A 21705-nucleotide genomic window follows, 5' to 3' on the forward strand; every position below is an offset into this window, starting at 1 on the left:
GTGCGGCTAACTGCTGGCATGCAGACCCCATAGACCCCGATGTTGATCTGTATGAACTCTTCCATGCTCCATACACCCCAGTACCAGACCCTACCCCCATGCTGCCGCCCGTGGGTGTTCAGTCCTCTGTGCTGAGCCATGACACCATCAAGGTGACCTGGGCTGACAACTCCTTGCCCAAGAACCAAAAGATCACAGATGCCCGCTACTACACAGTGCGCTGGAAGACCAACATCCCTGCCAACACAAAGATGAAGGTAAGGCCTATCTTTTCTTTTCTTCCCCCTTTTTTAAGACACACACTCACACAGCACACATGGGGAGGAAATTGAGTGAAGGCAGAGAGGGAGGAAAAACTTGCAACAAATATCGCCACCCGGAATGCCACACTTTCTGTTCAGTCTCTCGCGTGCACACACACACACACACACACACACACACACACACACACACACACACACACACACACACACACACACACACACACACACACACACACACACACACACACACACACACACACACTCTTTCTCTCTTAAAAAATTGAATTGAAAAGGTATTAAATTAATTTATTGTTGAAGCTCACTCTCCCGTTCAGTTTTAGGTCAGCACTTTTACACTCTGAACGACTCGTTTAAATTCAGTTTGGTGCAGTATACTGTAATACGGCTCACATCAGTCCAGCCTAAGCGTACCTTGATACTACACATTTATTCAGTTCTGTTCTGCTTCCTGCGCAGTTCACTGCCACAGTATGGGACTCTGTAAATCCCCTCAGGCTTATACCTACCATAGAACTGTATTGATGTTCCGTAAGTAGAAATAGCACAAAATAAATCATGTACAATAGCATGTTGATGGCAAAATACTACTGTGTGCGTGTGCGTGTGCGTGCGCGTGCGGCCAGTAATCTACTTGACCTTTATAATGCAATAATACACTAGTCACTCAAACACTGGTATACAACATGTGTATAAAAGGATAACAATCCCACTATACAGCTGTCTTTTGTTAACTCCTTTGTAGCCATGCCCGAGATACCGAGATTAATTTAATAATGCGCGGCTGCACTAATAACTTTGAGAGGAAGGATGGATGGGAAGGATCAACATATGGAATGTCAGAACAGGTTCTGACATATATCCATATATGATGATCTAAGGGTTTGAGGGTTGAGGTCAGATGTAGAGTTGCTGGCCAATATTGATAACATCAGGGATCTCCATATATGGGCTCAATTGCGACAGCAGGTCGCATTTACTATGACATCTCCATCCCTGATGATGTCACGTGATGTCACGAGACCTGGGCACCATGTATGGGGGCATTCCCATGTATGGGTATTTTGAGTGACTGAAAAAATCTGTGTGATTTTAGAAAGAGTCTGAGCATGTAGTAGTACTATCTTCACTGTTTAACTACTGCCAGAGCCCAGAACCACCGAGATATCTTGGCAAAATCTCCTCAAGACAATTATTTTAACCTGACAGCCCGTAATGTTTTTCCACGACCCTCTTGATTAAGTTGATAGTTTCCTACATGTTGTGGTATTACGAGCCGGATACAGGCAATCACTTCAGCCTGAGATGCCGAGACCAGAGAGATTCTACCTTGAGGAGATCAGGGGCGCCGCCATTGGTGGCCGCACTTGCTATCCTAATCAGGCACCGAAGCATAAGCAAGTGCTCAACTCAATTGATTTCCTGTTCTATGAATCAGAACAGATTGAACAGAACACAAGAAACCCACATAGTATTTTGAGAAACCAAAGGCCTCATTTAAACAACTGTATAATTGTCCATAAACAGAAATTGCATGGCAAAACTAAAAGCCTAGACAATACATTCAACCTGTTAGTTTCTTCACATTTATTCTGTCCATCACATCGTGGTCTAATGACTTATTCCAGCAGTCTTTCACAATACTGTAAATTTAAATGGAATTCTATGGCTCAATGAAACTTTTTATGTTGTCACTATCGGGCAGAAACCGTATGTCCAAAAGAAAACCATTACTTTCCAGGAAATGTGGGAAAAAAAATCTGTGTTCCAGCGTATCCAGTGTTTTTGGTTTGTTTTATTATTATTATTATTATTACCCTTATTTATATTATTATTATTTAGTCAAAGCTCTTATTACTTTATCGGTTAAATGTTGATAAAACCCATAGACAGATCTTTAACCTCAAAACGTGCCGCGACATGTGCTTGTAGATGGGCTATTTTGACTACTTTTGACGACAAAGTAGCAAAGACATGCTTGTTGTGGTGAATTATTGTCCCTCACAGTTTTTGTTGTTTGAGGTTGTATTTATGCTCATTGCCCATTTCTAGAAATCTCAAGTTTGTGACATTGCGAAATTATCTGAGAGCAGCAAATGGATATTCTATTAACTGACCTGACAGACCTGCAATGCTTCAGCTGCAGGTCCAGTGGCAGTGCATTATGTAGATGCAGGCGCAGAAACTTCTGGCCCATACAAAAGCATCTGATCTGAGCCCTGAAGCTCAACAACATACATTCCATTCACTATACAAATACTGGATAGTAAATGGGATGTGTGTATTGTGCAACGGAGGGATGATAAATTATTCATCAAGGACAAGACAAAACGGAGTGGTGGAAAGAGGCTAAAGACGTAACCCTGCATTCTGAATATACTCGGTTCACTACAGAAAGTCACCATTCTGCCTGTGGTGCCCAAATGGTCTTGAGTGAGATGATCTAACAAACAATGAAGTTGCAAATACATTGAATGTGCCTAAGCCCTGCCCTGCTTGGACAGATTCATTTGGTTGATTTTCTGTCTAGCAACATTAATCAATTGTGTCTGCATGCTCTACACTTAATTTATGACAACTGAATTACTGTTCTGTTTTTGAAAACAATTGTACCTGGAGGTACTGTATCATTATGGTCCATAATTTATGGAGATTCTAGAGATCATCCATCATGCACTATTTAATCATGTTATTGTTGCCTAATGAAGTTAGTTGTGACACATTATATGCTTCAAAGTCCTGAGTGTTAATTCTGAGAGTGTAAAAAGGGACCCTACACGTGTATCGTCTTAAAAGCATCACCAACCATCTTTTGAGTTTTTGGTGCTCACCTTGATGTTGGCTTGCTTCTTACATCAGCTCTTAGAAGCAGTCATAGAGAAACAGACTCATGGATTATTCACGACGAGGCTTCTCTCAGACACACTGGCTGATTCTAAAGAGCAGAGTTCCTTTCCTATGACCTCTGGTTGACATCCCCCTGATGGAGAGTTAGTACGTTGTTGTCACAGCACACACAGTCATGGAGAGAATTGACAGAGACCAGTCACTTGCCTCTTCTACTTTGCCCGCTAGCTAGCTAAAGCAAACCCCACTTTTGGTGTCAGTCATCCATGCTTGCCAAGCTCAGGGAAAGGGATTAAAAAATGCAAAGTACTGTAACTCTGAAATTTAAGACAAGCGTGTAAAGCTAGTTTGAAGTTTGATATAATATCCATATAAAGGACATCCCTGCTGGTTTTAAGTATTGTGGGCATGCTCTGTTGTGGATGTGGGGCACTGGCGGTTAAGCCAATTGGCATCAAAACATTTACTGGAACCTCCCTGGTTCAATTCCTGGCTTGGGACCCATGTTACTTGTTATCATCTGTCCTTCGTACTTTTCCTGTTTTTGTATGTTGTTTTCCTTTTTTCCTCTACCCTGTCCTAGTAAAAAAAAATCAGTAGGCCCTTACAAATCTTTCCGAGTATAATCTTTTCCGAAAATATTTTGAGATAGGGGTTGGCGGCAAAGCTCTGAGCACCACTGCACTGATAATAGCAACATAGGTTTTTCTGAAAACTGTTAGGATTTAGAAGACAAAATTTGCCTCAGGTCTTAACCCATTGATGCCTGGTGCAACCTATACGTTGTTCTACCCTTGATGCCGGCGCTCTCTCTGTGTCTCATCAGCTATTGTTATAATTTAGCTATTGAAAAATAGCAGATCTACAAGCTCATAGCGCGCCACCGTCACCAAGTGGCGCGCTATGAACTTGTAGGTCTGCTATTTTTGAAAAAACATAACTATTTAAAAAAATAATGAATCAAAATTTGAAGGTTTTCAGAAACCTTAGGTCAGGCCCTAGAAGGCGTTCCCAGATTCAGCCTCAGGTATCAATGGGTTAATTTATTAATTTCTCTATTTGAGATTCATGCTAATTTGTAATTGGAGTTAAAACACACATTCTGACGATAGAATCTCAGGTGCATGATGGACAGAAGAACAGTCTAGAGTAGAATAGAATGCTGCACACTGGATCATGCTCCCATAGTGATTGGAATGATTTACCACCAAGGTGTGTGACGTTTCAAGCTTCCCCAGAGTCGGAACGTCACCTTGGTGGTAAATCATTATAATTACTATGGGAGCATGATTCAGTGTGCAGACTTTATTTCTTTGTTTTAGAATTTGTACCTGACAGTGTATCTTTGTGGCACACAAAATATTTCTCAGAACAGATGGTGAGCAGCATCTTTATGCAAAGGTTTGGGTTCCACTCAGTGGCCAAAGTGTGTACTGTACCATTGTGTGTCATCGACAAACTATAGCGAAAAATGTTTGTCGATTACCTATTTTTCTGATGACAACTAAATAAAATAAAAACGAAGCTATTATGACTAAAACTAAGACTAAATATATTGATAATTTCGTCAACAAATAAAAATAGACTAAAGTGTTAGGGAGTTAATTACTAATGGAGAAAGATCCAGTAGAACTAAAAGACGAGTAATTTTATGTTTGCTTGCGCTCGGTTGATGTACTCTGAAAATAGCAGATCTACAAGCTCACAATATCGAAGTCACTGTGATACATTCATTGTGAGCTTGTAGATCGGTTATTTTCAGCATGCAACCAAGTGTAAATTGAGGCATTACGATGCCATCAATGCCCAGCACAATTCATTTTTGTAGACACAATCAACAAATCGTATGATATTTATTCGACTAAAACTAAAACATTTCAGATGACTAAAGCTGAATGAAAATGTATTCAAAAGACTGACTAAAACGAATGAAAAATGTACTGTCAAACTTAAGTGTGTGTGTGTGTGTGTGCGTGTGCGTGTGCGCGTGTGTGTGTGTGTGTGTGTGTGTGTGTGTGTGTGTGTGTGTGTGTGTGTGTGTGTGTGTGTGTGTGTGTGTGTGTGTGTGTGTGTGTGTGTGTGTGTGTGTGTGTGTGTGTGTGTGTCCGTCCAGACGGCCAATACCACCAGCCTGACCTACATGGTGACGGGACTGAAGCCTAACACGTTGTATGAGTTCTCGGTCATGGTGACCAAGGGCCGACGTCTCAGCACCTGGAGCATGACAGCCCAGGGCACCACCTTTGAGAACAGTAGGAACCCACATACACAATAAATACACACAGCATATGTATACTTTCTCACAGACAAACAAAATATAGACAAACACATACATGTACATGTTCTGTGTATATACTGTACACAAAGCACTTTTCCACCTCATGGTGTCTACTTGACTCCACCAGGGAATATTTCCACTGCAGATATTACCCTCTTAAAACACCACTATGAGAGAGGATTCTGAGAAAAATGCCTTTTAAGATCGCTGTTGTGTCAGAGGTCTATGGCCGCGGATCTTGGTCAGGGCGCTATTGATTGTTTACAGCTAGCTATATAGGTAGCAACCCAATACTAATGTATGTAGCATTGACCGAGATCTATCATAAACCACTATAAAGACCATAGGACATCTACGTCTTAGGCACAGAAGCGTTGGATTTGATAGGACATAAATTTATGTCTTAAGACGTAAATGTATGTCATATCAAATCTGCTTAAGACTTAAGCAGTTAATGTGCGCCACCCCTTACCCCTTATTCCTAAACTTAAACTTAAACTTAAAACATTTTAAAATAGTTCAACTAGCCATCGACACGTTGTGAGCTTGTAGATCAGCTATTTGAACTATTTTAAAATGTTTTAAAATAGTAGAAAATGGCAAATAAGTTTAGGGATAAGGGGTAAGGGATCATGTATCGCGATGTCAATGTGACGAAGAAGATGAAGAAGACGGATTGTATTCGAAAGCTTATGTAAAGTAATTTGTTTTATGATGCATGGCATCTAGCCACGTAGCTCAACTTGGCACACGTCTTGCCGTCGTTTGAATTTGTACTAAATACAGGGACAGCCATATAGTGGTAGCAGCTTTGACCTGTTGTTATGAGGACCAAACCAATGTCAATATAATGTCCTGACGCCATTATCCCTCCACCACCCCAAACTAGCCCCCAGCTCTGCCCCCAAAGATGTGACAGTGGTGAGCAAGGAGGGCAAGCCTCGCACCATCATTGTGAACTGGCAACCGCCCTCTGAAGCCAACGGCAAGATCACTGGTCAGTTTATTTCTATGTATTACTATTTATGTATATGCATTTCTTATTTATGTATGTATCACTGGTCAGTTAATTTCTATGTATTTATTACATGTATTATACACATGTATCACTGTTCAGTTTATTTCTATTCTATTTATTTTGTATATGTATTTCTTTCTTTCTCTTAAAAGGACAGTCCTGAGGAGAGTTTTTATTACATAACATTTAATTATATTTCTCTGTAATACCAAGTCTACAGAAGACTAAGAAATGTATTTATAGGTGTCCTTTTGTCCCCGGGCCCCCACTACCGTGTGTAGGCTACATTATTATTACTTATAAGTGTCCTTTTGTCCGCGGTCCCCCACTACAACAATGCCTTGTGTAGGCTACATTATTATTACTTATGAATGTCCTTTTGTCCCCGGGCCCCCACTACAACAATGCCTTGTGTAGGCTACATTATTATTACTTATGAATGTCTTTTTGTCCCCGGGCCCCCACTACAACAATGCCTTGTGTAGGCTACATTATTATTACTTATGAATGTCTTTTTGTCCCCGCAGGCTACATTATCTACTACAGTACGGATGTCAACGCGGAGGTCCACGACTGGGTTATTGAACCAGTGGTCGGCAACCGCCTGACACACCAGATCCAGGAGCTCACGCTGGACACCACCTATTACTTTAAGATCCAAGCCCGCAACTCCAAGGGCATGGGCCCCATGTCTGAGGCTGTGCAGTTCCGCACTCCCAAGAGTAAGTTGGCCCAACTGTGGCCCGAATCCTGAGGGAGAATAGTACACCTATCTCCCCGAACCCACCAGATGCGCATGCGCACATGTATGCGTTTTATTGTGGTTGACAGTTCTCACCAGCAGCTTTTTCAGAGCACATTTGTCGCTGCGCAGAAAGCAGTCAGTGTGAGAAATTGTCATATTTAAATGCTATGCTATCATCCTATCATTATTATTCACATAACTGGTTACTTTTCTCTAAGGTCTCAAAGCCTGTATCAACAGAATACCGGTATGTCAATATGTCAAAGACAAGGGAAAGTCTTACTGGAACACCATCCCCTGCTTTTGGACATTCAGTTCATGAATTTTTTAACCCATTAACCATTATTTTATACTTTAGCTATTGAAAGATAGCGGATATTCAAGCTCATTTGTTGAGCTTGTGAAAAATCGTGAAAATGTAGTGCAAATCTTTGAATATATATTATTTCACAGCGAACGTTTTTAACTCAAATATTTTCTTCTGGGGGGGTCGCTGGCACAACATATTTTCAGATGGGGGGTCCATGGCCCAAATACAGATAATTCTGGGGGTCCTTGACATGAAAAGGTTTTGAGCACCACTGAGACGTTTTTCAGAAAACTGTTCAGGATTTCGAAGAAATCTTGTAGAATCTGGTCTCAGGTCTTAATCGTTTAACTTGATCCATCCCACATTGGTCATTGTCTAGGTATTAATATTCGGGTGATATGATGCAGATATTGTGTATCTGTGACTGTATAATGTATTCCTATATAAATACACGTGGGCAATTCTTAATGCTGAAAAATCTTCCTTCACGTGCGCAAGCGGAGCATCCATGCGTGGCCAGCGGAGAACTGCTGTATTCATTAACATGTGAGCGGAAGTGAAGCAGCGTTTGTGCGCTTGTGGTGACGCATCTGGTGGGTTCGGGGCATCAAGGAGAATGACTCCTTATTGCCATTTCACAAAAACCTCATTAGATTTTAACAAATGTGTGATTTACTGATCTAAGCCAATATCACAGTGAACGTAGATATATTTCATGATTGTTTGTGCTTTGCGGAAGACTAGTGTGTGAAAAATCACACCCGTGTGAAGTGAGGGGTGTGATGTAATGGTGATGTAAAACAAACAGTGCCAACACAAACATTAAATGCCATTAACAATAAAGAGACAATATGACGTAAATTTTCCCTTCATTGTCAATGGCGTTTTTAAAACAAACATTGAACTAAAAACAAACATTAAACCTGTATATAGGAGGGGCTGGCGCCCCTCAAAAATACACACATAGTATTTACAATTACATGCTCGTAGATGTATAACAGTAACTTGTGGTGCACGAGCTATATGATTCCCTAATACTGTAATGGAAGCATTTTGATTCAGTGGCATCCTTCCATCCTGAGGAAATATTCAAGGGAACTTGTATGTTTCAAGGCTGCATGAAATTGATTTTTTAATTGGTTGAGCTGTGCATTTTAATTCTTCTTTAGACGCTTTGCTGATAACATTCCCCATATTGCTTTCTCTCTACGTGTCCCGTTTCTTCATTTGGGTCTCCCTTCTACTCTTTCTTTCCTCTGGTTTGCAGTGTTTACACACTCTCACCAGTCTCTTAATTCTCAGTGGGTTTTGGTCTGTGCTGCCTCACTGCTCTGCTCTTCTCTGCTAACCAAGTTTTTGCTTTTTATGTTCTCTCCCTTCCTGCTCTTCTTTGGCCTGTTATAGCTGAGTCCTCTGACAAAATGGCTAATGACCAAGGTAAAGTCCCTCTCCTCCCCTGCTTCCCGGTTCACACCGATGAGAGTGTGTGTGTGTGTGTGTGTGTGTGTGTGTGTGTGTGTGTGTGTGTGTGTGTGTGTGTGTGTGTGTGTGTGTGTGTGTGTGTGTGTGTGTGTGTGTGTGTGTGTGTGTGTGTGTGTGTGTGTGTGTGTGTGTGTGTGTGTGTGTGTGTGTGTGTGTGTGTGTGTGTGCGTGCGTGTGCGTCCCCCCCCCCTCTTCGATACTTTCATCTTCTGGGCTGATTTCAATTTGCAATGCATGACTTTTAAAACTCACTTTTGCTTTTAGAAATTAATTGACATTCTACAGAATGAAACTTACACAGAAGCAGAAAAGGTTGAATTGTGGTGTAAGCTCTAGAGGAGAGATGGAAGAATGTGATGATGACATGTTTATTAATTTGAAATGTTTTCCCTTCTCCTTTGCCAGCCTCCAATCTTCCAATGAAGCCAGGGAGCAACCAAACTCCTCCTGACACATTTGGATCTGTGGGTAAGGTTTCTATGCTCAACATCAACATGACAAACTGCTTAGCTGGCACAGAATTCGAGGCAAGGCAAGACCTAACTCCAACTATTATCTGATTATGTTGCTCCAAAGAAAGCCTCACCCCAGGAACTGCCCTCGTGGCTCAAATAGTGAATTCATGTTCACTATTTGAGCATGTTCGAATTTCTGCATGTTCATGTTCGAATTTCTGATTCATACCCAAGCTTTTAGTCTGTTTCTAGAAAGTTGGCTCCTGTTATCTGTTTCTACACAAAGATATGTGAGAGGGTACTGCCAGAATACCTGCTAAATTTCTATTATTAATAACATTTGTACTAGCTGATAAATGATGAAATGGCAAGAAATCACCTATTTTAGGTTTTTATTTTATTCTCTTTGGTGTCCATGGATAAAGGTCAGCTTTACATTAAATAGTTTGAAGCGATTGTTTTTGAAGTCACAAGTCGAAAGGTGAGACTGTGTAAAAGATCATGAACATGAAGTCATATACTGTAAAGTATATAGTTGAGTATAGAGTATGTAGTCATGTATTATTCTGCCGAAATGAACTTGGGCAGGGTCTCAGAAACTACAAAATGCAACACAGACAATTGCAAGTTTTGCAACATAAAGCAAAACTTCAAGTTCAAGTTCTGAAATTCAGGATTGAGATTTGTTTTCTTCTGCTTTTGCCTCTGTGAAAATTTCCCTCCGTCCATTCTTCTCTCATTTCTCTTCCCGCACGCTTAATCCAATCCAGGCAAGTCGGGGGTGGTGGGCAACGGAGAAAACAACATATTGGTCATCGTCATCATCATCTCAGTGGGAGCCTTCACCATCATAGTGGTGGTGGTAGGAGCCTTCCTCTGCACACGACGCACCACATCTCACCAGAAAAAGTAAGCTCTTGTTTTGATCTTTTATTAATGTATTACTGTTGTATGATCTATGCTTTTTACTTTAATGTTTTAATTTACTCTTAACCCTTGTTCTCTTTGTACCATTCAGACTGTACTTCAGTGAAACTCTTTTCTTCTGTTCTCAACGCTCGCCGTATTGCTTTAACTCTTACCATTAAACCCTTCACCCCACCAGGAAGCGAGCAGCCTCCAAGACCTCAAATGGATCCCACAAGTACAAGGGCAACTCCAAGGACCTGAAGCCTCCTGACCTGTGGATCCACCATGAACGTCTGGAGCTCAAGCCCATGGACAAGTCTCCTGATCCCAACCCGGTCATGACGGATACGCCCATTCCCCGCACCTCGCAGGACATCACACCAGCTGACAGTGGCCTGGAAAACAATCCACACTTACAGCAGCGGCGCAACTCCTACCGTGGTCAGTGGTGGTGCCCCCACTGGCGCTTCTTATTTAGTCTGTGTCCACTGGACACCTGGTATATAAAACAAAACAAAAAACGCTGTTTTGTCATTGTTTTATGTGATGGTAACGCTTTTTGACCCATCACAGGAACTGACCCAACTTGAATGCAGCGTTTATCAATGTAATTTCAATGCTTTGCCAAACAATAGGATGGCTGGGTTGTCCGGGTGGTGTAGGGCTAAAGACTGCTTCACAATAGAGCAGTATCAAAGGTCTGTGCTATGCTTGATGCTAATGTTTAAACTTGGGAACAGGTCGACCCTAAAAATAGGTACTGTAGGGCCGTTTTCACAGGTCTTCGTGGACACACAGCCTTGAGATATACATTGAGATTTGTTTGCTCTCCCTATTTTGGCCACTGAATCAGGGTCAGTACTGTAGAAATATCTACAGTAGGAACTGGTTGATATGTGATCATGCCCCTAAGATTATAGTGGTTATAGTGACATGAAAGGAGTCATTTTCTGTGATTTTCATGCAAAACATTTCATGCTTTTCATAAATGTGTCTGAATTCCATTAACTGGTCATGATGACAGTGCTGCGAGGGTACACGATTACACGTTCACTCTACAGTATTACAATAAAGGTGAACACAAATGGGTATTCAAATAAGGTCAAAGAATGACATTCATCGGCTAAGCTCAGAACTATGCACCATCAGGGTGAAATAATCAATAACATGGCTCACAAAGAGAGCAGTCAGATAGTAGCTCTTTCTGATTGGCTGGTTTCCACCGTACCTTTTAGGCCATGAATCAGAGGACAGCATGTCTACACTAGCAGGCCGGCGAGGGATGAGGCCTAAAATGATGATGCCATTTGACTCACAGCCTCCTCAGCGTAAGTGTGTGTGTGTGTGTGTGTGTGTGTGTGTGTGTGTGTGTGTGTGTGTGTGTGTGTGTGTGTGTGTGTGTGTGTGTGTGTGTGTGTGTGTGTGTGTGTGTGTGTGTGTGTGTGTGTGTGTGTGTGTGTGTGTGTGCGCGCGTGTGCGTGCGTGCGTGCGTGTAACCTGAGTGGTTAGAGTTGTCTGCGGATGAGTGGGTTCCCCCACACCCTATAGCTAAATAGAAAACGATTGAATGTCCATGATTCAGCAGCTACTACATGTAACTGTTAATCTGATCCAACAGAAATATTCAGTTAGTTCAGCAGTAAGCGGTTTCTTTTCATTTCACGTGTACAAAAACATCCAATCTCTTTATAGCCTATTTGTGTGATTTTAAAATGAGAGGTAATGGGTTTAAAACTGTGTTTGCATGTAATGTACAGTCATGCTTTCCCACCCTTGGTCATAGCAGCTGGTTAAACATCTTGTCCTGTTTGTGTATTCATGTCCACGTACATCCACAGCTGTGATTAGTGCTCACCCCATCCATTCCCTTGATAACCATCACCACCATTATCATATGGGCAGCCTGGCATCCCCGACACGCAGCTACCTCTACCATCAGGGCAGTGGGCATGCACGGCCTCATGATGCACGGCCTCATGCCTGCACCACACCTCTCTCCCATCTAGACAGGGTGGATTCCACAGGTGAGACTGATGCTCCACTATGCTTAAAAACAGCAATAGTAAGTGGGGCTGGGCAATATATTGACATTATATCCATATTGTGATATGAGACTATAGAGATCATCTGGCTTTTTGAAAATCATTATATGGCATAACGCATAAGTGTTGTCTTTTCCTGGTTTTAAATACTCAAATCTTATTTTATTCTTCCAATACAAAAATTATATCTGCTATTTTTTTATTTCTTTGAATAATTAATTAGAAATGTAATATCATCACAATAAAAATGCCTATGTGGTCAACAATATTATGATATTTGATTTGGTCCATATCACCCAGCCCTAATAGTACGTTTTTGACACGGCCAAGTCTCCATTCATTCATCTGTCGGTTTATTCATTCATTTATTCATTCATTAATTCATACATATATACAGACATGTGCTCCCATCTCATTGTACTACATGAACTAACCACAGCACTAACTCCCAAATCACTTGTTTATGCCCACCACTAATTTGCTCCTCTCAGGTTCATTACAAGTTATTTTGACACCAAACAAACGTGTAGAGATGCAATTGATCCCAGAACATCCAGGAGTTGCCAAGAAATGGAGTGAGGGCTAAACCTCGGGTTTGGATACTAACATTTTATAAATGTTTCTGTATTTATTCCATGAATTAATCTATTCACACAACTTCTGAAAGTCACTGTCAATACTAACTCATTGATGTCCTCAAGTCAACACCTCGTTTAGTGAGGCTTCAAAGTGTAATTAAGTTGCCACTTTCTCCCGTTAGTATGTTTCCATGTTTACAATGGTTGTGATGTTGACCCAGGTTTGACTAAAACAAAGGCAAACATTGATCTCAAATACAGGAAATGAAATATTATTTGGGGAATGGGCTTCTGCAATGGGCTTCTGCAATGGTGACGGAACTATTAAACTCAACCTGCACACTGTACATTTTGTACTCCAGTATTGCTATAATGTGATTCATATATAGTCCAATATTTTTGATAGTTCACTAGTAATTTAAGAATGAAATGCATATTATAAATTGTCAACTTCTTAAAATAATGGCCTACGTAATGTCTTGAGGATAATTACAATACATGTCTGCCTAAATCAGCTCTTTGTGACACAACAGTAGTATAATAGCCTATGTAATGGCTGTTATCTAAGTCAAAGACAATGGGCCCTATTTTCGTCACTGCCTTGCCCCTTTTTACCTAAACTTTTTTTTTTCCTATTTTGAAAAAACATTTTTGAATAGTTCAAATAGCCGATCTACAAGCTCACAACGTGTCAATGTAGTTGAAGAATATAAAATGTTTTTCAAAATAGTATAAAGGCAAAGACGTTTAGGGATAAGGGGTATAGACCGTGATGAAAATGGAGCCAAATGTGTCTTGGGCCAATGTTGAAGGAGTAACTGACTTACCCCATAAATAATCTGGCCTAAATCAGGTTTACAATAAAAGTAATTTAATCCTTTTATGTTAAATAACTGACAGTGTGTTATTGCTATGTCAATAGTCATATATTGTTATAAACTGTTTGGGTGAAATCATTAAGAAATATATAGTTTTGGTTCTGTTTAATGAAGAACTTAAAGTGCCATTATTTTAAGAAGATGACATAATAAAATCTCTGAATGCTTTTACACAATGCTGTAGGAAACATGATGTGCTGTCCAGGTGGTGTAAGGGGTAAAAACTTGCCCACCAGCAATTCTACATGACAACATTTCAAAGTCTGTTCACTTTGTCAACACTTATAAAGTCTAAACCGTTTCATGTGTGAACTCATTTCCCCCCCCCCTCCCACCACCTTCTCATCCCTCTCTCCTCTCCAGAGTCTGTGAGGAATACTCCCAGTTCTGAGCCTCTTCCCCCTGCAGCCACAGTGTCCTCCCAGCCCTCCTGCCCCTCAGAGCTCCTGGCGGATCCCGAGGGCAGCTACCATGGCTCCAGCACCACAGAGGAGGACACCAGCTATGCCAGCAACCTGCCCCCCCATCGCCCAGCCCACCCACACGCCCACGCCCACCCACTGAAGAGCTTTGCTGTGCCCGCCATCCCTGCCACTGCTCACGCATGCTACGAGTCGCCTGCCCTTCCCAGCACCCCTTTGCTCACTCAGCCTGGTGAGAAGACAAGCACGTCACATACAGTGTAAAGTTCTCAGTTAAAGTTTTACAGTTTTACCCAGTTTTACAATGAAGAAGAGCTGGGTGGCACTCACGACTTGAGTTGGAATCTGGCAGGGGAGGGTGTTCTCTGTTGCCTCACTAGCAACTCCCACAGGTCGGTCTGGGCACCTGCTCAGCAAGTCGAAACACAATCAACTGATTGATAATCTATCTATAAATGCACCATGTCTCTGTACGTCTGTCTGTACGTACGTGTGTATGGGCCGGCTGTAATCCACGTAACTCGAGAACTGTTCGCCCCACCGACTTCAAATTTGACACACGCGCTCCACACCCCCACATGGAGTCCAGTTCCCGGTGTCGAGTCGGTTGGACCCATGGTTGTCCAGAACCGCCACAAAAGGCCTCTGCTCGGGCTCTGGACAGGGCCCCTGCCCAGTGTCCATATATGGATCCGGCCTGTTCTGACATCACAACACTCCATATTTGGGCATGCCTGACACAGAACTCCATATATAGGAATAAGAAATCTCCATATAGGCCTATGGGCACAGATGGGTGGAACGGGTACTCTGACACGGGTACAACGGGTATTGCGGGCATGGATCTCCAACTTCCATCGTTACCGACTCGGTGCTCTACAGCCGGGCACCGGTCTAGTTGAAATAAACATGCTCTGAAAATGCACTACTGGTCTACACCTTCTCCAGATCAAGTAGGGGTCAGCAGTGACAGGGACAGGGACTATGACAGGGACAGGGACTATACACACCAAAATTAAACTAGATAAAGTGCCCCTCGGGGCACAGGTCTCCACCAGGGCTGATCAGGTTGCGGCCTCCTGGTGGCGCTATAATAGGCCAATGTGAAAATGGTGGCATTTCTTCTTACGCCTTGGATAGCAATTGGATGATTTGAGGCATTTTGTTCCAAAAATGTGTTTTGCAAAAATCCACCTGTTGGTGGCGCTATAACAGGCCAATGTGAAAACGGTGCCTAGTAGGAAAGTCTGTGAAAGATTTCACGTAAATTGCACGCTGCGTTCATGATTTGAGGCTTTTTGTTCAAAACGGGCCAATCCTGCAAATATTGGACAGATCCGTCTTGAACACATGACTATAGAGATACTGTGTAACGATTCGCGGGATTTTTGGACAGAATCTGGAGGAGTAATATCAAAAAATGGGTTTTACAAAAGTCGGCCTCCTGGTGGCGCTATAACATGCCGTTCTAGAAAATTGGCAGAGGTCATTGGCATCCAGGGAGTGTGTGTGCAAAATCTGGCATCGGCCGGTTTAACGGTGCCAGGGATTAGCTGGTAACAGACGGATGGACGGACGCACGCACACACGGACTCACACACGGACAGGGTGCAAAACATACTCTCTCTCCCCATGCCAAGAAAGGTACTGTATCTGGTACCTATACCTAGTTATTTGATGTTCTTATTAGATAACCTATTTTGACCAAAGGATTAGAAACTGAGACAACCTAGAAAGTTAGCATTATGTAACCAAAGTAAATTTTCATTCCACTGTGGCTCCAGTTTCAGAGTGGCATTCCAGCACACTGCCATTCCGACTACGTGGCTTCCGTGTGCGGTTAGGTTTAGGATCAGGGTTAGGGACAGGGTTAGGGTTAGGGTTAGGTTTAGGATCAGGGTTAGGGACAGGGTTAGGTTTAGGGTTAGGGTTAGGTTTAGGATCAGGGTTAGGGACAGGGTTAGGTTTAGGGTTAGGGTTAGGTTTAGGATCAGGGTTAGGGACAGGGTTAGTATTGAGCTCGTCTGAATGGTGGTGCGTCGGAATGGTGTTTCACCCCAGTTTCCATGGTAATCAAGCCTCTTGCACACGTCCTACTGTATGTACTGGTGGTGTACGCCCCAATCATGCCTCTAGTCATTAGAGGCTTGATTGGTGCGAGTACACAGCTGTCATTTGTTGACCGACTCCAACAAACAAAGTGGCCAGAAATGATGCGATTAAAAATATAACATGTGTGCATGACTGTTCATCCCCAGGAGCCCCCTCTCACCCGCACGTCGTCAAGACGGCCTCCATTGGCACTCTAGGCAGGACACGTACACCCATGGCAGTTACTGTGCCAAATGCCCCTGATGTGCCAGAGACCAGCAAAATGCTGGAGGATGTTGACAGCGTGAGTATAATGTCCCCAACATTTGGTATCTGTAGTCAAGTACAAAGAAGCAATTGACTAAGATTGTGTATCTTTTACAAGGCTGATGGTTAGGATTTTTTTCTGGCCATACTTACTTGGCATCTGTCAGTTGTGTCTTTTTGCCACTGTGATACCAAACACACATTCCAAATCCATGTCTATTTTATTTGGGCACTAGATTTTGAAGTAAACTTCCAATTGAACATTGATTTTAACCACAATTTCTTTCTGTCTGTTCTTTTCTGTTTTTTTTTTCATCCCAACTTCACTCTCACCATTTTGTGTCGTTCTTGTTGGCTGCCTTCTGACATGATTTCATTTGAATCTTAATTAATTTAATTTCATTACATAACCCCTTAACTGGAATGACTTTTACAATTGAATCTTTTCCTCAATGCCTTAAACCCTTGATTGGCTAATGACCCATAATATTGACTTGGCTTTGGTTTTGGTTGTGTTTTCGCCGTTTGTCTGCTGCTTTTTGTTTTGTCATAATGTTCATGACGCTTCAGTACCATTGACCCATTCCCAGCTCACCTCACCCAACCCATTTGACTCCCTGCCCGCAGGAAAAGATCCCTGACTGATCCTATTCCTTTCCTCTCCTCCTCCTCCTCCCCCCAGGTGCTTGCCTCCCTACCTCCCTGCCCCTCCCCTGCCCCCCGCAGTAACCCTATTCCTCTCCCCCAGAGCTACGAGCCGGATGAGCTAACCGAGGAGATGGCCCACCTCGAGGGCCTGATGAAGGACCTAAACGCCATCACAACAGCGCCATGAGCAGAGTCGCGCACACACAAACACGAGCACACACAGTTTACGCCTTTCATTCACGCGGGAAGAAATAAGAGTACATGCAGGAAAACACACTCTAAATTAAATACACACCTAAATAAATAACTTGGGAGACAGAGGCTCATGGACACAAAACGGCTTCTTACAGATATGGAACTCTTATATGCCCTGCAGTTATAAAAACACCAGACTGATACTTACAGTACAAACTTTTTGGCTTACCTAACTCAGTCTCAGGAAGGAGAAGGCTGTGAGAGGGAAGAAGAGTGAGACACTTCACCTTTTTATGAAGAAACATTCTCAAGAGACGATTAACATTGGTCGCTTTCAACCGGAAGATTGTGAATTTTTCCTCAGCAAAAAAATCAATGGGTTTTGTGGTGTGCGAGAGGAGGCCACACGAGACAAGACGCCATTTGTTCAACAGCAACTCGAAAGGAGAAAGTCTAAAAATATGCTGGTATTGATGTTGGTGCTCGAGCAGCACACTCTACACACAGTGTTTGTTTTATTCGTGTCATTTATTTGTGCATTTTGTATATCTATTGGGCCGTTTCAGTGAAGTGAACATTGGATATCAGTTCCCTATACAAGCCTAGAGTATCCATAAATGTGGTCATTTTTAAGCTGATTTTATTTTTACCCCCTCCCCTTTTTTGTCATATATTGTGCCATGACTTTTAATTTTGTATGTATTATATTTTACACACATATCCTTATAGACATGTACATACGTTTTTTTTAAACTGCCTCATTCTTTTTATGTTTCCCATTCGTTGTCGTTAAAGTGGGATGCGATCAAGCCTTGATGCTCACTTTTTCTTATCAGCAGGGGAAAAGATGCCCATGTTTCTACCGTACATTTTGAATGCCATCCTGCGTTCTTCTCTGGCATTGTGTTCCCCCATGTACATTTGAAATGTTTTTGTTTGTCGTGGGAGCTCCGTTTAAAAAGCCTTACCAACGCATTTGTACGTTGGACTTTCTAGATTACTCAACTCGTCAAGGATGATGCTCTGAGTTATACTGTGACACCCGGTATAGCGCTGTTCCCACCCGTCTAAAGGTGACAGTTTATGACATTTTGTAAGACTTTACAGTACCTATATCCACACAGGACTGGGGGACCCTGTTCTTAGCAGTGTTGAACCCAGAAACCTCACATTGCAGCTAGTCAATCAATCATCTGCAACAAAACAGCAATCTGTTGTGTGAGAAGTTCTATAAAATGTGTGTCTTGCTTCCAAAAGCCAATATTTGGTTTCAGAAGTCTGTATTTTGCTGAACCAGGTTTTTTCTGCACAATGGAGTGTTTGTTGTTTTCTCTGTTTGCTTCAAGAAACACAACAGCATAGCTCTTTTTTTGTCATGTCTTGTATGATGCAAAAATGTTGGCCTTTTGAATTGGACTCCCCATATTTTTTTTTACATTGTAGTTTTTGTATGAAGAAAAAAAAGCTTGTTCTGTACACAATTCCAGTGTAAAGAGGAAAAGATTAAAGTATGTTCATGTAAGAAACTAGTTTTTCATCTACCCTCTTACCCAAAGAAATTTGTCATTTGCAATCATAGTTATTTGCTCTACTTTTGTGAATATCATGTTTCTCATAAATGTACATCTTCATGAATGTCAGTATAACTGTAAGAGATTTTAACTATGGATACAAAAGGAACGTTTGGAAGAAAAAAAGAAAAAAGAAAAAAAATGGGTTGATTGAAATCGGAGGGGGTGGGGGAGGACCGGACTCCATTTGGGAAATAATCTATTAAGTTGTAAACAGTCAAACCTGTATTGCACTTTTTCACAATTTTTGAAAAGTACATTTCTTACATATCTTGTGTTTAAATATCAAGCTGTTTGTGTAACGTAGTGTCCTAGGTTAGCAGCAGGCAGCTGGTCTTGTTTTATGTTATTTTTATTATTATTTTTTGCTTCAGAGATGATATGAAATTGAGCAGTGGATCATTTACTGTGCTGCTGATGAGGAATTCTGTTGTTGCTTGTTTATGTACAGAGCTCTCTTTGCTTTATGTAGAAACATTCTGTGGCTTTTTAAAAAATGTTCAAAAAGTTTTGGAGAAAAAAAAATGAGATTTTTTTTATCGGTGCTCCTATACATTGTGTATACAAACTATTATGAATACTAACAAAGCTTGTGTTTCCATTTGTCTTCTTTTTCATGGGATATAGTGAGTTTTTCTTCAAATGAATTAAAGAGATGAATATGTCATGGTAATCAGACATGAACTGTTCAGCATAGAACAGCAACAGGCCTTGCAGTAACATTGTCCTTGACCTTGAGCAGTACACTTGACCCGTAATTGCTCCTGGTGAGCAGATTGGTGCATTGCGTGGTTGTGCCCACCATCAGCGTGTGAATGTAATGTACATTGTAAACCACATTGGAGATAATGTCCTATAGACTATACGGTAAATGTACCACTGACATTCCAAGTGTCAGTGGTACATTGACTGTCAATGTACTGTCCAAGTGTGTATGAAATGAATGTATGAGACCTTTCAAAACTAATTTATATGGTGTGAATTGTGAAACACAGGTAAAGTAAACTTACCAGTAAGTTAGTTGTACCAGAGGATTGTTAATGAATTGTAGATTCAAAGTCAGTGGAAGGAAGCATGTTGGCCACATTTCAAAGAACCAAATGCCTTTAGGTAAGTTGACCTGTCCTGTCCTCCTGTTGTGCTTGCTTTGACTTCATCACAAGAACTACCGGCGTAGCCTACTAACCAGAACAATGAGAGGTGTAGGACTTCAATAATGAGACATTTTGATGCACGCTAATGAGACACATTAGTTGACATGTCAAACTAAACACTAATTTTACATTGAACTTAAATAGCCTACTCTATGCAGCATATGAACATTATAATCATCTCAACGCTTAAGCATAATGAGAAACATACATATCATTTTGTCACATGTACATGATATTATGCTTGCATGCATAGATCCCCTACAAGTTAATTTATACAACTGAAACATGCACAATGAAAATCTTGTATATTGCTGTACACGTACATTCATATCTACATTTCTTGTACTGTATGATTAAAATAAAGATACATGCATTTCACATGTATTCATATTCATACAAGTAATCTCAGTACAGTAAGTACATTTTATATTAAATATATATGAAATAGATACAAAGCCCTACATATAATTCCAGTGGTTTAAGGTGGGGTAAGTATGGTATAACTAGTAGTACTACTCTATACTCTGGTACACACATGGTCACAGTGCATTACAGCAAACTGAATACATATTAATGTAATTTTAAAACATTATTGGAAATTATAAACCCCCTTACAGTGTCAGACTCATTAATTTGTTGATCATCTTCATGAAGCCTGCGCCACTCAGTGCTTGGGTGTTCACTGCTCTGGGTATCTGAAACACACACACACACACTCTCTAATCTCTCAAGAACAGAGGAAACAAACGGGAGAGGGCGCTGTTTATTCATTGTTTTGCCAGTGAGTTCCCCCTTCCCAGCTAGATTGGAGCAGGATTTGGAGTGGTCAAGTGTATATCCTGGTCAAGTGTATATCCTGGCTGTGCTGCTATGGTGGAGAAGTGTGTTTTTAATTTAATTTAATTTATTATTAATTTAATTATTAAATTAAGTTGCCTCCAATGCTGACAAATTTTGATTTATATTTCTGGTTTAATTTATTGTATATTTTATTTATTTTACCTGTATAATTTGCAGTAGTTGGCTTTGTTAGGAGGAGGATACTTTGATAAAGTAAACTGGTTTACCAATTTATTTATTGGTTCCTTATTGGTTGTAATATTCATGCCTTCACAATCAAATCAAAGCCCCTTGGTTGGTTGGTTGGTTGGTCCAGTTGTATTGGTTGGTTGGTTGGTTGGTGAATTGTCCAGTTGTATTGGTTGGTTGGTTGGTGTATTGTCCAGTTGTATTGGTTGGTTGGTTGGTGTATTGTCCAGTTGTGTTGGTTGGTTGGTTGGTGTATTGTCCAGTTGTATTGGTTGGTTGGTGGGTGTATTGTCCAGTTGTTTTGTTGGTGTATTGTCCAGTTGTATTGGTTGGTTGGTTGGTGTATTGTCCAGTTGTATTGGTTGGTTGGTGGGTGTATTGTCCAGTTGTATTGGTTGGTTGGTTGGTGTATTGTGTGTTGGTTGGTTGGTTGGTGTATTGTCCAGTTGTATTGGTTGGTTGGTTGGTTGGTTGATGTATTGTCCAGTTGTATTGGTTGGTTGGT

At 41.3% G+C, this 21705-nt stretch overlaps 1 protein-coding gene across 4 annotated transcripts in view; it reads left to right on the plus strand.

Moving 5' to 3' along the window:
- The window catches only part of neo1a (neogenin 1a), a 200514-nt gene extending 180806 nt beyond the window's left edge, over positions 1 to 19708 (plus strand). For 2 of the 4 annotated variants that reach the window (XM_079496866.1, XM_079496869.1), the window contains exons 17-29: positions 82 to 257; positions 5242 to 5380; positions 6296 to 6403; positions 6952 to 7146; positions 8884 to 8916; positions 9367 to 9429; positions 10187 to 10325; positions 10522 to 10766; positions 11561 to 11653; positions 12164 to 12349; positions 14187 to 14477; positions 16504 to 16640; positions 17286 to 19708. In XM_079496866.1, coding sequence (XP_079352992.1) covers positions 82 to 257; positions 5242 to 5380; positions 6296 to 6403; positions 6952 to 7146; positions 8884 to 8916; positions 9367 to 9429; positions 10187 to 10325; positions 10522 to 10766; positions 11561 to 11653; positions 12164 to 12349; positions 14187 to 14477; positions 16504 to 16640; positions 17286 to 17438 — 1958 coding nt within the window. In that variant the 3' untranslated portion in view covers positions 17439 to 19708. The remainder of the gene's footprint in view (positions 1 to 81; positions 258 to 5241; positions 5381 to 6295; positions 6404 to 6951; positions 7147 to 8883; positions 8917 to 9366; positions 9430 to 10186; positions 10326 to 10521; positions 10767 to 11560; positions 11654 to 12163; positions 12350 to 14186; positions 14478 to 16503; positions 16641 to 17285) is intronic. The other 2 variants (XM_079496868.1, XM_079496867.1) reach the window with 2 other exon arrangements.
- The last annotated feature ends 1997 nt before the right edge of the window (positions 19709 to 21705 follow it).

This window comes from Electrona antarctica (assembly GCF_951216825.1).
Source record: "Electrona antarctica genome assembly, chromosome: 3".
In the NCBI taxonomy this organism is placed as follows: domain Eukaryota; kingdom Metazoa; phylum Chordata; class Actinopteri; order Myctophiformes; family Myctophidae; genus Electrona; species Electrona antarctica.